The following is a 13,375-nucleotide window of genomic DNA, read 5'->3' as shown; positions in this document are numbered from 1 at the left end:
AAATAATCATGAAATACAAGTCTGTTTATGGGTTCCCATCAATGCGGACTCCCTGCCCCCCAAAAAACAAATTCAGAAAAATAGCCTCTGCCCTCCTGCTCCCAACCTCAGTAGTTAAGAGGCTCTGTCTAAATAAAGGTCAAAGGTGCCTGGTCATTTGATCCCCTTATCAGTTAGGTCCTGGCCCCTGACTCAACTCTTGATTATGTGGAAGACAGAGGTACATTCTCTAGGCCCAGAGCTCTCCAGTGGAATGAGCTAAGGAGATACTGAAAACATTCCTATCATTCACCCCTTTGCCCCCAAGCTTAACCTGTGTGCTTTGGAACATTGGTGAGAGATATGGAAGTTGAAGTGTGGAAGCTGGTGAGGGAAGGTGCAACCAAAGACCAAAAAAATCTTATTTTATTTATGTGTCTTGTTTCCACGTGTGTCTGTGTAAGATTGTCAGATTCTCTGGAACTGGAATTACAGTTCTAAGCTGCCATGTGGGTGCTGGGATTCGAACCTGGGTCCTTTGGAAGAGCTGCCAGCACACACACACACACACACACACACACACACACACACACACACACACACACACACAGAGAGAGAGAGAGAGAGAGAGAGAGAGAGAGAGAGAGAGAGAGAGAGAGAGAGAGAGACTCCCTCATTATGCTCTATTTGCATGTATGAATGCAAACAGAAGGGTACATCAGATTTCATTGGAGATGGTTGTGAGCCACTATGTGATTGCTGAATTGAACTCAGAACCTCTGGGGAGGCATCTGAGCCATCTCACCAGCCCAGCCAGTGCTCTTACCCACTTAGCCATCTCTCCAACCCCAAAGACTGAGAAATCTTGCACATTTCCAGTTGTCCTCTTGTGGACTTATCTTTAGTGTCACATTACTGCTTGCCCCTGGCCCTGAGGGACGATCTTAACTAACTTCAGGCTGTCATATTCTTAGATGATTTTTTTTTAATCTTTTCTGCAAGTAAATAATAACTAGAGAGGGCAGCTACTTCAGAAACTAGTTCTTCCCGCAACTCTCTCCTCTCCCCTAAATTCTCACAGCCGTTTCTAGTCTAACAAAAGGCAAGGCCTGTGAATTCCAGAGGGAGGAGGTAGTGAGGGTAGGGTTTCTGTTTTCTAGGGGAGAGCTGTGACTTTGAGTAGCAGTTCTTTGGAACTGTAAAGTGGAGAGTGGGGATTCTCCAACAGTTTTCAGGAAGGTGGGGGGTAAAATGAATTATGTCTTCACAATTCCTGAGTGTTTCTTCACAAAATATGTAGTTACACTTCAAACTGTAGTTTCACTTTTCTCACGTCCGGTTTAAGGAACTACAACGGTCTAATAGGCAAAATGCTCCCTCTAGTGTCTTGAATGCTCACAAGTTTATCTCGACCTTGAGGAGGCTGGGCGATCTTAGAAGGGGGCCTTCTACTCATGTCTAAAGGGCCACCCACAAACTCCCACTCGCCACTGCAGCTCGGACTGAATGAAGTTCTGGAGTGGTCACACTTGCCATTCTTCTGTTTTCTCCTCTCTTATTGGTCACTAGTAAATTGAGGCACCTTTTTCATCATTGAGTGGGTTGGGTCTTTGGGCGCTTCCTTTGCCCATTTCCAAGATGGCGTCCACGGCTGTGCTGGAGATACAGGTTGAAGCTGCAGCTCTGCCATTACTCAAGATGGCTGCCCCCATCAAGATGACCGGGGTGTGCCTAGGGGAAAGAGGCAGCAGGATGGTTTGAGATGGTAAGGGCTAGGTGTTCCATTGCGGGCAGACCCTTGGGACGTGGGGATGAAGAACAGAGAAACTAGGAAGTCAGCCGAAGCCTGTGGCAGTAGTTAAGACTAGATAATGGGAGAGCAGACGGGGGTGACAGGTGTGGGGGTGAGGGATCAACGATGGGCAGGAGTGTACCTAGGATTTAACTTTCGTATCGGTGCTCTCTCCCCCTACTGTTCCTTATTGCAGGTCTTGCATTGAACCGTATGGAAGTTTCTGAAACTGGGGAGCCTGATGATGGGGGGTGGAGCCCGTGGGGGATAGAGGGAGCAATAGATTTTTTCCCCAGCTAACCCCAACCCCTCCCTGTCCTCTGAACTAAAATGGGGAACACCCTGGGCCTGGCACCGATGGGGACTTTACCCCGCTGGAGCCACCGTCGGGAGGAACCGCTGCCCAACCCCGGGAGCTTCGATGAGCTGCACCGGTTGTGCAAAGGTGAGACTGCAGCATTTGGGTGTCTCAGGATGAAGGGTTAGCGAAGGGGAGGGTCTCGAATGCTGATGTTCGGTGATGAGAACAGAATGGGGGAGATCACAGCTGGAGCATCCAGCAGTCAGGAAGGATCAGATGCTCAAAGTAGAGCATTATTTTTGCAGGATTTGAAAGGAGGTCATTTCCTCCCGTGCGTCATAGGCCATTGAAAGGGGAGTCTATCTTCCGTGGTTAGGGGTCCTTATCTGTGCTTGTTCCTTCCCTTCAATCCCTTCAGATGTATTCCCAGCACAGATGGAAGGCGTGAAGCTGGTTGTCAACAAGGTTCTGAGCAGCCATTTCCAGGTGCTCCCACTTGTCTGGCCCCTCCGTACTACTCCTCCCTGCTTGTCCCTGGGTCCTCTTCTTCACACCTATTAGTCCAGTCTTAGCCAGGCTATGTGGGACAAATGAGGGGAGATGTGGAGTTTCTTTTTACCCCCTTTGCCTTTAAGCAACAAGATGTGGGACTTGTTGCTTAAAATCCAGTGACCTTCTGCATAGGTTGGAATAGTTGAGGTTTTAAAAAACCCCCCTCTGGATAAAAAAAGGTCAAGGGTGGGATAAGGGATTGAAGGGAAATAGAACGCTATGCTCTCATTGTCTCCTCTTTCCTCAGGTGGCTCATACTGTGCACATGAGTGCCCTGGGCTTGCCAGGGTACCACCTCCATACCGCCTATGCAGGGGACTGGCAGCTTAGTCCCACAGAGGTGAGGGCTCCCCCACACTCGCGTCAACTGTCTAAAACCCACATGGACATAGGTCTTGAGAATGAGGAAATGTATGGGTTCAGCAACTGTGGTTGGTCTCAGTGCAGCTTCTGAACCGGAGCTCTTCCTGTGCAAAGATGCCAGAGTTTGTCTTTGGCGTCCACCAGGGGGCACTGTGAGACGCTACTGAAATCCCTTCGTGTTCCTGTTCTGATGACTAGCGCTACCTACCCATCTCAGCCTTACTGTCTATGCTCCTTAACAGGTGTTCCCCACTGTGGTGGGGGATATGGACAGCAGTGGCAGTCTCAACGCCCAGGTCTTGCTTCTGTTGGCAGAACGGCTGCGAGCTAAGGCTGTCTTCCAGGTGACCCACAGTTCCTGCCTCCATCCACCGAGGCACCTCTCTTTCTCCTCCATGGGTATCCTCCCTTGGGGGAGCCAGGGGGAGGAGGAGCGGAGGCAATACTGAACATGAAAAGAGAGACGGGTGTTTTATTTCATACTCTCCCTACCCAGACACAGCAAGCCAAGTTCCTGACATGGCAGTTTGATGGTGAATATCGAGGAGATGACTACACAGCCACTCTGACCCTGGGAAATCCGGATCTGATTGGGGAATCAGGTGGGGAAACTGAGGCAGAGTTCTTGCCTGTCCATTTGCAAAATAAATAAATAAATAAAAAAGTCAACATGTGCAGTGCAGTTTGGGGATTAGAAATGGAACTTTCGGGGTTGGGGACTTAGCTCAGTGGTAGAGCACTTGCCTAGCAAGCGCAAGGCCCTGGGTTCGGTCCCCAGCTCCGAAAAAAAGAAAAGGAAAAAAAAAAAAAGAAATAGAACTTTCTGGCTAGGCTAGGGTGGGGATGACCGGATAGTAAAGAAATAAACCTGACTCTTGTGTCCTCTCTCCCTGACAGTGATTATGGTTGCTCACTTCCTGCAAAGCATCACTCATCGGCTTGTACTAGGAGGGGAGCTAGTTTATCACCGGCGGCCAGGAGAAGAGGGAGCCATTTTGACTCTGGCTGGGAAGTACTCAGGTATGGGACCAAGTGAATGGTGGTGAGGAGGAGCGAGCCTGGGCTTTTCTGGGATTCCTTGCTTATGTCTATGATAGTAACTGTCTTTTCCCTCTGTTCTTGCCGCCCCTCACCCCCCCCCCCCCCAGCTCTTCACTGGGTAGCTACATTGAATGTTGGGTCAGGTGGGGCCCATGCAAGTTATTACCACAAGGCAAATGAACAGGTAAGACTACTGAGCTTATCTCCTAGCCTAGTAAATCAGTGAGAATCTTCTGCCCCTCGAGTCTCCCCAGGCTTCTGGCCTATTATTCTAGGAATATCCTCATCTGGTCTACATTTTCACGCATGCGTTCCAGCTTGCTTATACCCTGTGAGAACTCCTGTGGTATCCATAGTGATGGATCCTCCTCTTATTCTTGTCCCTGCTTCTTAGGTTCAGGTTGGAGTAGAGTTTGAAGCAAATACAAGGCTACAAGATACAACCTTCTCCTTTGGTTACCACCTGACTCTGCCCCAGGCCGATATGGTGTTTAGAGGTGAGGGTTTTGAGACACTTAGAATTGGTGAAGGATTTGGGAATATGCAGGAAGGGAGGCTCTACCTTACTTCTGTGGACTCCAAGTCCTGCTAATCAACTGGGTCAACATACTTCTCCCTGGCAGGCTTGGTGGATAGTAACTGGTGTGTAGGTGCTGTGTTGGAGAAGAAGATGCGTCCCCTGCCTGTCACCCTAGCCCTCGGAGCCTTCCTCAATCACTGGCGAAACAGATTCCATTGTGGCTTCAGCATCACTGTGGGCTGAGGTTGTCCCGGAAGCAGCCTCTACAGCAGCTGGAACCTTTGCATCTGATGCCCTAGGGCCTGAGACTAACTAGGTCCCTCTCCAGAGCCTACCTTGCCGGATGACTCCTAGGTCCCATGGGCAGAGTGGGGGACAGGACAATGTCCTCCTCAGAACTGGAACTGCCACAGAATCATTTTTCCAGTCAGGCAGTGAGTTGAGGCTCCCAACACTGCCATCAGCCCCATTATAATTTCCTACAAGCTCTATGGCTCTGGAGTAAAGGAGAAAGACTAAGGGATATGTCTGGCTTCCCTCACCCTACTTTTTTTTTTCGTTATATATATATATATATATATATTTTTTTTTTTGGTTCTTTTTTTCCGGAGCTGGGGACCGAACCCAGGGCCTTGCGCTTCCTAGGTAAGCGCTCTACCACTGAGCTAAATCCCCAGCCTTTTTTCGTTATTTTTGTCCCATTAAGATATTAGTTCCTCCTTCCTCAAAGCAGAGAAATCTGCATGAAAATGGGGAGCAGAAGAAAACCCTTCTATCCCATCTCTCCTGGTTTGTCCATTCCTCGGCCTCCCACGTCTGGGAAGGTGGGATTAAAGAGCTAAATCTTTGGCCACGGAAAGATGAAAGAATGGGCCCACACATCCCAGAGGGAACTTTATTCACCTCCTGGCCCGGAGGCTCCTGTCTTTCCCACCCTCTGTGTTTCCAGAGAACAACTTTGGCCCTATGGCCACCCAACTCCCTTCTCTCTGTCCCCTACCCACTCCCTGCCCCACTGATGACCGCACGAAGAGACAGTTACTGTTCAGTGTTTCTTTGCCATAACGGAGCTCCTTTCTTCTGGTTCCCATTTCGGGTACCAGCACTTTACCCTTTCCAATCCAATGCATCCCAAGAGGTCTGGGGAAGGATCCAAGCCTGGGCCTCAGCTGCAAATCTCCCCAAGCAGCGGCATCATAGCAGACAGTCCCTGGATGCGATGGATTTCATATGAGTATGCGCTGTTTATACTCCGAAGCTCAGCTAGCAGGCCCATCAGCTTTGCATACAGAAACCTTTGGAGGAAGTGGCAGGGTTACCAGGGAACTAGGGCAGCTAGAAGTCCTGTCCTGAGGTTCCCATCCCCTGAACTGTCCCTAAGAGAGGCTAAGTCTGAGCACTAGAAAATCATGCTCTTGGTGGCCCATCTATATTTGGAAAAATCTCAGACATCCCCAAGAAGGGTCTCTATCAACACTCTTTTCCTTCTTTGTGCCTAGTTTTTCTTGAACCTAGGGCTTTGAGGTCAAGGATAAAGCAAGGACTTGCCCAAAACTTCAAGTAGATAGAATCGGAGGCTGGAGCCTTCTGGATCAAGTTCCAGAAGGTGGGTGTGTTATGCTACGGTATAAAGCACCCCCCTCTGAGCAAATGGATCGATTAGGGAATGAGCAGAGCAAAAGTGGCATGGACTTCTGAGCAGGGGCAGGCTTCGTCTGTGAAAGTGTGGAGGATCCTAACTTCAACGGGACCGAAAACTTCAAGGAGTTGAGCCAAAGGAGAGGAGCAGGCCACAAAAGTGAACAAGACTGAAATTTTAGCTTTAGTTTGGAAAAGTCGGGGAGGTGAGGTGAGAGATGTCCCCAATCTCAGGAATGCTGTCACACACAGGCTATGAGCCACTACTTTGCATCTCTACGGAATGAAAACAACAACAAAAGCCAAAAAAGTTGGGAAAGTGAGACCAGCAGTCGGGGCAATCTGGAGACCGGAACTATTGTTATGGGGAGACCCCGAGGGGAAGGTCTAGATTCCTAAGTACTTGGTTTCCCAAAGGAAACAACAGTAAAATGCATTCGTCCAGAGCTCTCTGTTTCTCAGATCCCTTCCTTCCCCCAGGGCAGCCTCCGAACCTGCGGCCTCCTGCCTACCGACTTTGGAGTCTTGACTGTTGCTCCATAATGTGGTTGTTGAGGATCAGCGCGACCTCTTCCTGCAGCTGATCAATCTCTTCTCTTTGGGTAACCCCAGGCCTGTCTGAGATAGGAGAGTGGGAAGGACAAGGTGGCAGGGGCACAGATGGGGAGCCTCACATTGTACGGGGGCTGGGCATGGTGTAGACCCTCTCTTGGGCTTGAAAGCTAGATGGTCAGGGATGGATTAAAGGAGGCAGCTGAGAGTTTGGGTAGAGGTGGTGGGGCCAGAGTTCCTCGGCTCTGGGATGGTTCTCACCAGGAGAGAAGAGAGCCATGGCAGCCATGAGCGCATACTCGGGCTCCTGGAGCTGCAATCTTTTCAGGGTTTTGTGGAAGTGGATGATCAACTCCAAAAACTCGTACTGGAACCCTACTGTGAGAGATGGTGGGCTGAGCAGCCTCCTGGCCATTGCTCCACACCTCATACCACAAGGTACATACCGTGTTCTGTACTACTGTCTCACCATGGACCGCATCTTCCATCTTGTAGCAAAGGGGCCCGCAGAAGAAATTCTGTGTTTGAAGGCAGAACGTAGTGTTGAGTGAGATATGCAAGATTTCCACAGCCGCTCCCTTGAGAAGGGAGATCTGGTCCTCCATGGTTAGGGAACTGTGTGGGGTGGTGAACAAGGGCACTTGAAACTTAAGTCTTTTCATCAGAGAGGTCCAACTAGCACACTTAACACTGAAAATGTAAGACCCTAGCGCTCAGAAAGGCCAAAGGGTATGAGACCTCAATCCGAGACTGCTATGACTTACGAAGCATTTGCTCCCTGAAAGCTCACGTGCCACTCACCGGAAAAGGGGCAGATCCTTGGTGAACTTGATAATCTGCTGCACCATGAAAGTATTGATATCTGCAAAGTGTGTGAGCAGAGGCAACACGGGGGCCAGGGGCTGGAAAGGCCGGTGATGGCTGAACAGGTAGGCCGGAGGCTGCAGAGTTCAGAGCGTTAGTGAGAGGCCCCAGCACTGGCTGTCCTTCAGGCCTCACCGGGCCCTATGAAGGGGTTTTTTGCTGAGGGACCTGCCCACTCCGGGATTCTGGAGACCTGTTCTCCACCAGGGCACGGCACCATAGCCTTCTTCCTTGGGCCACCTCCTCAGGTACCCAGGCCAAAATCTGGTAAGTTCTCACCCTGAACTGCACAAACTGGTCAAACATGGGGCCCACATGACGAGTGTGGGCGCCCAGGAGGGTCTGGATGAGCTCTTTCTGCTGCTGACTCAGTTGCAAAGATGCTTTCTGTGCCCGCCGCCGTGCCTGTCTGGCTCTCCGCAGTGCCAGGGCTTCTGCTGACAGTATCACTGTGTCAGGGGAGAGAGATGACAGAGCTGTAGAGACCAGCAGAGGGCAACTTTCTGCCAATCCTTGAGTGGGGGCTACTCAATCTCCCCGTATAAGGAGGGACTAAGGAAGAAAGTTTCTGAGGCTTCCTTGGACTTCACTGAATTAGGGTCTCCAAGTGGCAGGGGGATCCCTACATACTTCTGCTGGTCTCAGATTCATCTGTGATACACTTGGGCAGAAAACAGTGCACCATGGGAAAGGAGAAGGGGGAAGAATAAGTGGGAGGGGTATAAGACGTTTGGTTCCTTGGAAACATTGAAGAGGAAGGAGGTCTTAATATTGGAAACACCGCTTCGTATCTGCGTAAATTGTAATTTCAAAGGTTCTGAGGCTGGATGTCAGTGGATATAGCAACTCTTAACTCAGACCTCATGTTTTTCAGAAACAGACTCCAGTAACCCTTCCACAGCCGTACACTAAGTGATGTAGGTTGGCCAGGGTCATTTGGCTTCTACAGTGTCCTTTCCGCTGCTCCATGTTGAAAAGCAGCATGATCAGGAAAAGCAAGAGTCTGAGAGGCGGACAGGTTTGATTCTGAAGTGTGATCCTGTTTCCTAGCTGACTAATGCGGACAACTTGGGTTGTGGGAGACCAGCCTCATTATCTGTTGGAAGCATAGCACAGTTAGCTGTCACAGAGAAAGCAGCAGTAAATAACTAAGAAGCACCTATGAGGTGACGGGTAGTATGTACCTAAGAGAGAGAAGAGGAGAAGCCATATGACTGTCTAGGGGAAAGGCATTTCGGGCAAGGGGATGGCAAATGGGAAAGCCTTGGGGAAGAGGATGCTTGCTCTACATGCTCAAGGCTAGCTCAGAGCCAGCGTGGCTGGAATATATTGAAAGGGGTTAAGAGACAACATCGGAAAGCGTGGACCTTAAAAGATTGGGATGGGGAGAGACTGGAGGGATGTTTTTCACTCAGGGTTAACAGCACTTGCTGATCTCGCAGGGAACCTGGGTTCAATTCCCAGCACCCACATGGCAACGCACAGACACCTGCAACTCCAGTTCCCGGCGACCCAACACTCTATTCTAGCTTTTGTGGGCATCAGGCACACACATGGTTCTTAGACATAGATGCAGGCAAACATACACATTAAAAATTAGTATTTTTAAAACAGGAGATCAGAAGTTTTGAAAACAGGCACGATCTGATTAGTTTCAAAAAGCTGACTCTGCCTGCTATGTGGACGTGAGCAGAAGCAGAGACTCGAGGTCAATGGACTGCAGGAACGGTAGGGGCCTACTCACTGTCTTTCCTCATGCCAACATTTAGACACTTCTGCAACCTGCAGGCTGGACAATGGCGTCTCTGGGCCTTGCTGACCTCACACCTCCCAGCAAACGGACAGATGGGACCAATGGTCTTGCTGACTGTTCGTCTGTGAGATAGAGACAGACGCTGCATGGTTTTAGATGTCAGAGAATGTGCAGGTGGGTATAAGGGGACCCTGAAAGGACATGGCCTAAAAGACTGACTGATTTAACAACAGGCTAATCTGAGCTGTGCCCCTTCAGAGGCAGTTGGAGCATTTTCATGAGAACACAAGGTCACTCAGGAACCCTTGCGTACTACTTGGTACTTTGCAGGTAGTGTGTGCTGAACAAAGGTACTTGACTGCTATGCTAGGCTGTGTCTCTAGGACAGATGGTTAGCCTGATTTGGTATCACGTCATCAGGTTCAGCTTGTGTTGTGGTCAGCAAGATCGAGGTGCCAGACACAGGGCAGTTCAGCTTATCTGCAAGAATATTATAGCTTCATAAACGTGGAGATGTGCCAGTGTTTAAAGGTGGTCTGACGGGAATGTGGGGGTCATTTCTGTCAGGAAGAAAGCATTCACCTGAAAAAGCCTTTGCAGCCCTCACAAGTCAGGGCATGGAAATGATAGCCCGTGGCTCGGTCTCCACACACCACACAGTTCCTTGGCCCATACTCTTCTTCACTGGTCATGGTCTCTAGTGTTAGAGTAGCTGTCATGGTCTCCTGAATGTGGGAGGAGTTAAGAGTCAGCTCTGGGCCACAGGGCTCTCTTCTTTTTCTTCCATAGACTGCCCGACACCAGATCCCCAGCACCGTCTCCACTAAAAGCAAAAATGTTGCTTTCAGTCTCTGGCCTCCAACAAATTACCTACCTGTTTCTCTTAGGCAGCGTGCCACATGCAGGTCACAAAATCTTGGGTAGGATGTCTCTCCCCAAGCCTCCTTGATAACCCTGCTTTCCTTGTGAACTCAGGAACAACTGACAGGAATTAGGGATTGTGGTCCTCAGTGCCTGGAAAACAAGGGACGTCTCTTGCATGGAGCCTCCAGGTAGTCTCAGTGCCATATGTAGGTAGGACGTAGACTCTGGACCCAGGGCAAAGACCTGGGTGTGTGTGTTTGGGGGTGGGGGTGGGGGGGTTACCTAGCATGCCCAAGAAGTGTTGGTTGGTAGCAGATGGGGAGGGACTAGGACCTCATGACTCATTAAAAGCTGTCGCTTAGCAGGCTCGTGGGAGCTTTCCCTATGGGTGAGCTGTAGGCTAAATCTATAGTCTCCTTTGTGCATGGATCCTGGATAAACCGAGAGATGACAGGAGAGATGGCAGGCTTTTTCACACGCAGTTTGCAAATGTAAAAGAATGAGAATTATACCAGGCTCCCAAAGGATTTTCTTTCTTTCTTTCTTAAATTTTTTACTGATTTTTTTTTAAAATGTGTACACCTAGTACCCACAGAGATCAGAGGACACTGTCTGATATTCTGGGGCTAGAGTTCTAGGCAGTTGTGAGATGGCATGTTGGGTACTAGGATTTCAAGTAGAATCCTCTGCAAGAGTGCTTTTCCCCTCTTACCCAGAGATCTGTTTAAAAAAGACTTTGGTATTCTAATTAAGAGCTTAGGCGTAGAGCTAGAAGAGATCCCACTTTCTTACAAGGGGCGACTGAGATAGGAGGAAAAGTGAACTCTAGGTGCTGGCGAGATGGCTTCGTCTGTTAAGTGCTCACAAAGTAAGCATGAAGAGCCGAGTTCAATTCCTAGAACCTACATTAAAAAAAAAAAAGGCACAGTGAGACAACTCATAATCCTAATGCCAAGGGGGCAGAGAGAGGTGGGTCCCCAGGGTGTACAAGCCTAGCCTAGCTGGTGAATTCCAGTGCGGGAGAGACTGTCAAAAAAACCAAGGTGGAGTTGGTGTCAAGACAGTGGGTAAAGGCATTTGCTGCCAAGCATGGTGACCTCTTTGACCCCTGGAATCCACATGGCCCCTGCAGGTTGTTCTCTGACCTTTATACACACTCAGTGGCTCATTGGCATCTTTCCTGCCCAAAAAGGGATGTAAAAACAACAAAACCCCTCCAGGCTCCTCCCCTGATACCTGGTGTCAAACCTCAGCTTCTCTCTTTATTCTGGAGCTTCCGTGCTGCTCAGATCAGGGGTAGTGGTTTCTTGTTAATCATAGCTTATTATTCCAACTAACTGGAAACTACAGATTCTTTTTTAAAGATTTATTTATTTCATGTATGAGTACACTGTCACTATCTTCGGATACACCAGAAGAGAGCATCGGATCCCATTATAGATGGTCGTGAGCCACCATGTGGTCGTTGGGAATTGAACTCGGGACCTCTGGAAAAGCAGTCAATGCTCTTAACCGCTGAGCCATCTCTCCAGCCCCAAACTACAGATTCTTATTAAAAATATCACACGAACAGTCCTGGTATATAACTTTAATTTTTTTAAACCTTATTTTAATGATGATTCTTAAATGCTTTAACATCTCTTGTAGCCCACCACCCATCAGAGGTTGTGGAAAAGAAAGGATACTGGAGCAGTGGGCCTGTTTAGAAAGGTTCTTTGGAGCAGCTCCTGTCTGTCTGTGTTGTCTGGAAATCAGCAGTTCAGTTCACAGGTTAAGCCGTGGCGGCTCGATCCACCCGCAAACATTTTACAGATACACCAGCGGATCAGTTAGAGTCAGGTTAGTTACAGCAGTGACACTACCTAGCAGAGACAGCCAGGCCTCAGTCTCAGCTCAAATGAGCAGGAGGGATCAACAGGAACACTAGGAGTTCTCAGCTGTGCCTCTCTTAGGGAAGCGAAGATTAGAGAAGACATGAGACGCCCAAGTGTTGCACAGCTAGCGGTACCAGCAAACCAAGCTCTGTCTTCATCACTCTGTGGAGTCTTATTTATACCCTCCAAACATCGCATGTCTTCTATATGCCTTGCCTCAGCACTGGTCTTGCCTTAGCATGTGCATTAAATCAGCCCCAGTCCACGAAGCTCAACTACTCAATGTAAGGCGGACTAATACATGCGTGTTGTTAGCAAAGAATCCTTCATCACGCGTCCTTTCACGTGTTTGCTTTAGCAGAACATCCTCTCTCCTGTGTCTGCTTCAGTGAGACACTCATGACACGAGTCTGCCTTAGTCTTTCACACCTGTGTCCACCTCAGGAAAACACTCCACATGATTGCTCCAGCAAAACACCATCCAATACAACTGACTCTCCAAAGAACAAGTTTCCACCTCACTGATAGTCCTTGGTCCCCTCTGTAATTTCACAAAGCCTCCATCATTTGTGTTACTCTTACCTTCTTCTTTTTTTTTTTTTCTATTCTTTTTTTCGGAGCTGGGGACCGAACCCAGGGCCTTGCGCTTGCTAGGCAAGCACTCTACCACTGAGCTAAATCCCCAACCCCTACTCTTACCTTCTAACCTCCCACAAGTGTAGATCAATAAGCTCAGAGCGCTCGGTAGCTTTTCTAGCTCAAAGTCCCTACATCTTTCTTAACATTCCTCTCTCTGACATGGCCAAGCCATTCACAGCAACACCCTACTTCCAGTACCAATTCTACTCTAGTTTGCTTGCTACTGCGATAAACACGACAACGAAAAGCAACCTGGGGAGGAAAGGGTTTGTTTGCCTTATATATCCTGATCGCAGTTCATCATTGAGGGAAGTCAGGGAAATACCTCAAATAGAAACCTGGACGCAGGAGTCAAAGTAGAGACCACAGAGGAACTCTGATTACTGCCTTACTCTCTATTGCTTGCTTAGCTTGCCTTAAAGAATTATTGATTTTGGGGTTGGGGATTTAGCTCAGTGGTAGAGCGCTTGCCTAGGAAGCGCAAGGTTCTGGGTTCGGTCCCCAGCTCCGAAAAAAAGAACCAAAAAAAAAAAAAAGAATTATTGATTTTATGCATACGTATACCTGAATGAGCATAGATGTATCACATGTATGCATGGTCTATGAACTTCAGAAGATGATGTTGGATCCTCTGGAACTGGCT

The 13,375-nt window shown here is 48.9% G+C and overlaps 2 protein-coding genes across 11 annotated transcripts; one reads left to right on the top strand and one right to left on the bottom strand.

Annotated features, from left to right (window-relative positions):
• The first annotated feature begins 1,670 nt into the window (after positions 1–1,670).
• Positions 1,671–6,632, top strand: Tomm40l (translocase of outer mitochondrial membrane 40 like). Its single transcript, NM_001083338.2, has 10 exons — positions 1,671–1,744; positions 1,968–2,216; positions 2,491–2,558; positions 2,872–2,964; positions 3,230–3,331; positions 3,484–3,589; positions 3,885–4,007; positions 4,136–4,212; positions 4,423–4,525; positions 4,652–6,632. The coding sequence occupies exons 2-10, from the start codon at positions 2,102–2,104 to the stop codon at positions 4,789–4,791; spliced, it is 927 nt and encodes a 308-aa protein (NP_001076807.1). The 5' UTR covers positions 1,671–1,744; positions 1,968–2,101; the 3' UTR covers positions 4,792–6,632.
• Nr1i3 (nuclear receptor subfamily 1, group I, member 3) lies at positions 5,430–11,781 on the bottom strand. Of its 10 annotated transcripts, none has more exons than XR_015635382.1 (9): positions 10,230–10,451; positions 9,938–10,080; positions 9,347–9,477; positions 7,882–8,051; positions 7,540–7,679; positions 7,208–7,353; positions 7,000–7,116; positions 6,681–6,800; positions 5,430–5,843 (listed from the first exon to the last, which is right to left on the bottom strand). XR_015635382.1 is itself a non-coding variant. In NM_001270838.1 (9 exon segments), coding segments are annotated over 7 exon segments (951 nt in total). In that variant the 5' UTR covers positions 10,075–10,080; positions 10,230–10,372; the 3' UTR covers positions 5,430–5,843; positions 6,681–6,694.
• Between the last annotated feature and the right edge of the window lie 1,594 nt (positions 11,782–13,375).

This window comes from Rattus norvegicus, chromosome 13 (genome assembly GCF_021556685.1).
Source record: "Rattus norvegicus strain SHRSP/BbbUtx chromosome 13, alternate assembly SHRSP_T2T, whole genome shotgun sequence".
NCBI classification, from domain to species: domain Eukaryota; kingdom Metazoa; phylum Chordata; class Mammalia; order Rodentia; family Muridae; genus Rattus; species Rattus norvegicus.
Note: the sequence above shows the minus strand (reverse complement) of the source record. Positions and strands in the feature narration are given on the sequence as shown.

Bases quoted from the DNA above. Each gene is read 5' to 3' on its own strand.
- Nr1i3 (XM_087581584.1), bottom strand. From the start codon at position 10,074: ATGACAGCTACTCTAACACTAGAGACCATGACCAGTGAAGAAGAGTAT. The intron at 8,052-9,346 runs GTGAGTAGGCCC...CCCCTGACACAG, and splicing joins TGTTGGCATGAGGAAAGACA to TGATACTGTCAGCAGAAGCC. The intron at 6,801-6,999 runs GTGAGAACCATC...TATCTCAGACAG, and splicing joins CATGGCTCTCTTCTCTCCTG to GCCTGGGGTTACCCAAAGAG.
- Tomm40l (NM_001083338.2), top strand. From the start codon at position 2,102: ATGGGGAACACCCTGGGCCTGGCACCGATGGGGACTTTACCCCGCTGG. The intron at 2,559-2,871 runs GTGCTCCCACTT...CTCTTTCCTCAG, and splicing joins TTCTGAGCAGCCATTTCCAG to GTGGCTCATACTGTGCACAT. The intron at 3,590-3,884 runs GTGGGGAAACTG...TCTCCCTGACAG, and splicing joins GGATCTGATTGGGGAATCAG to TGATTATGGTTGCTCACTTC.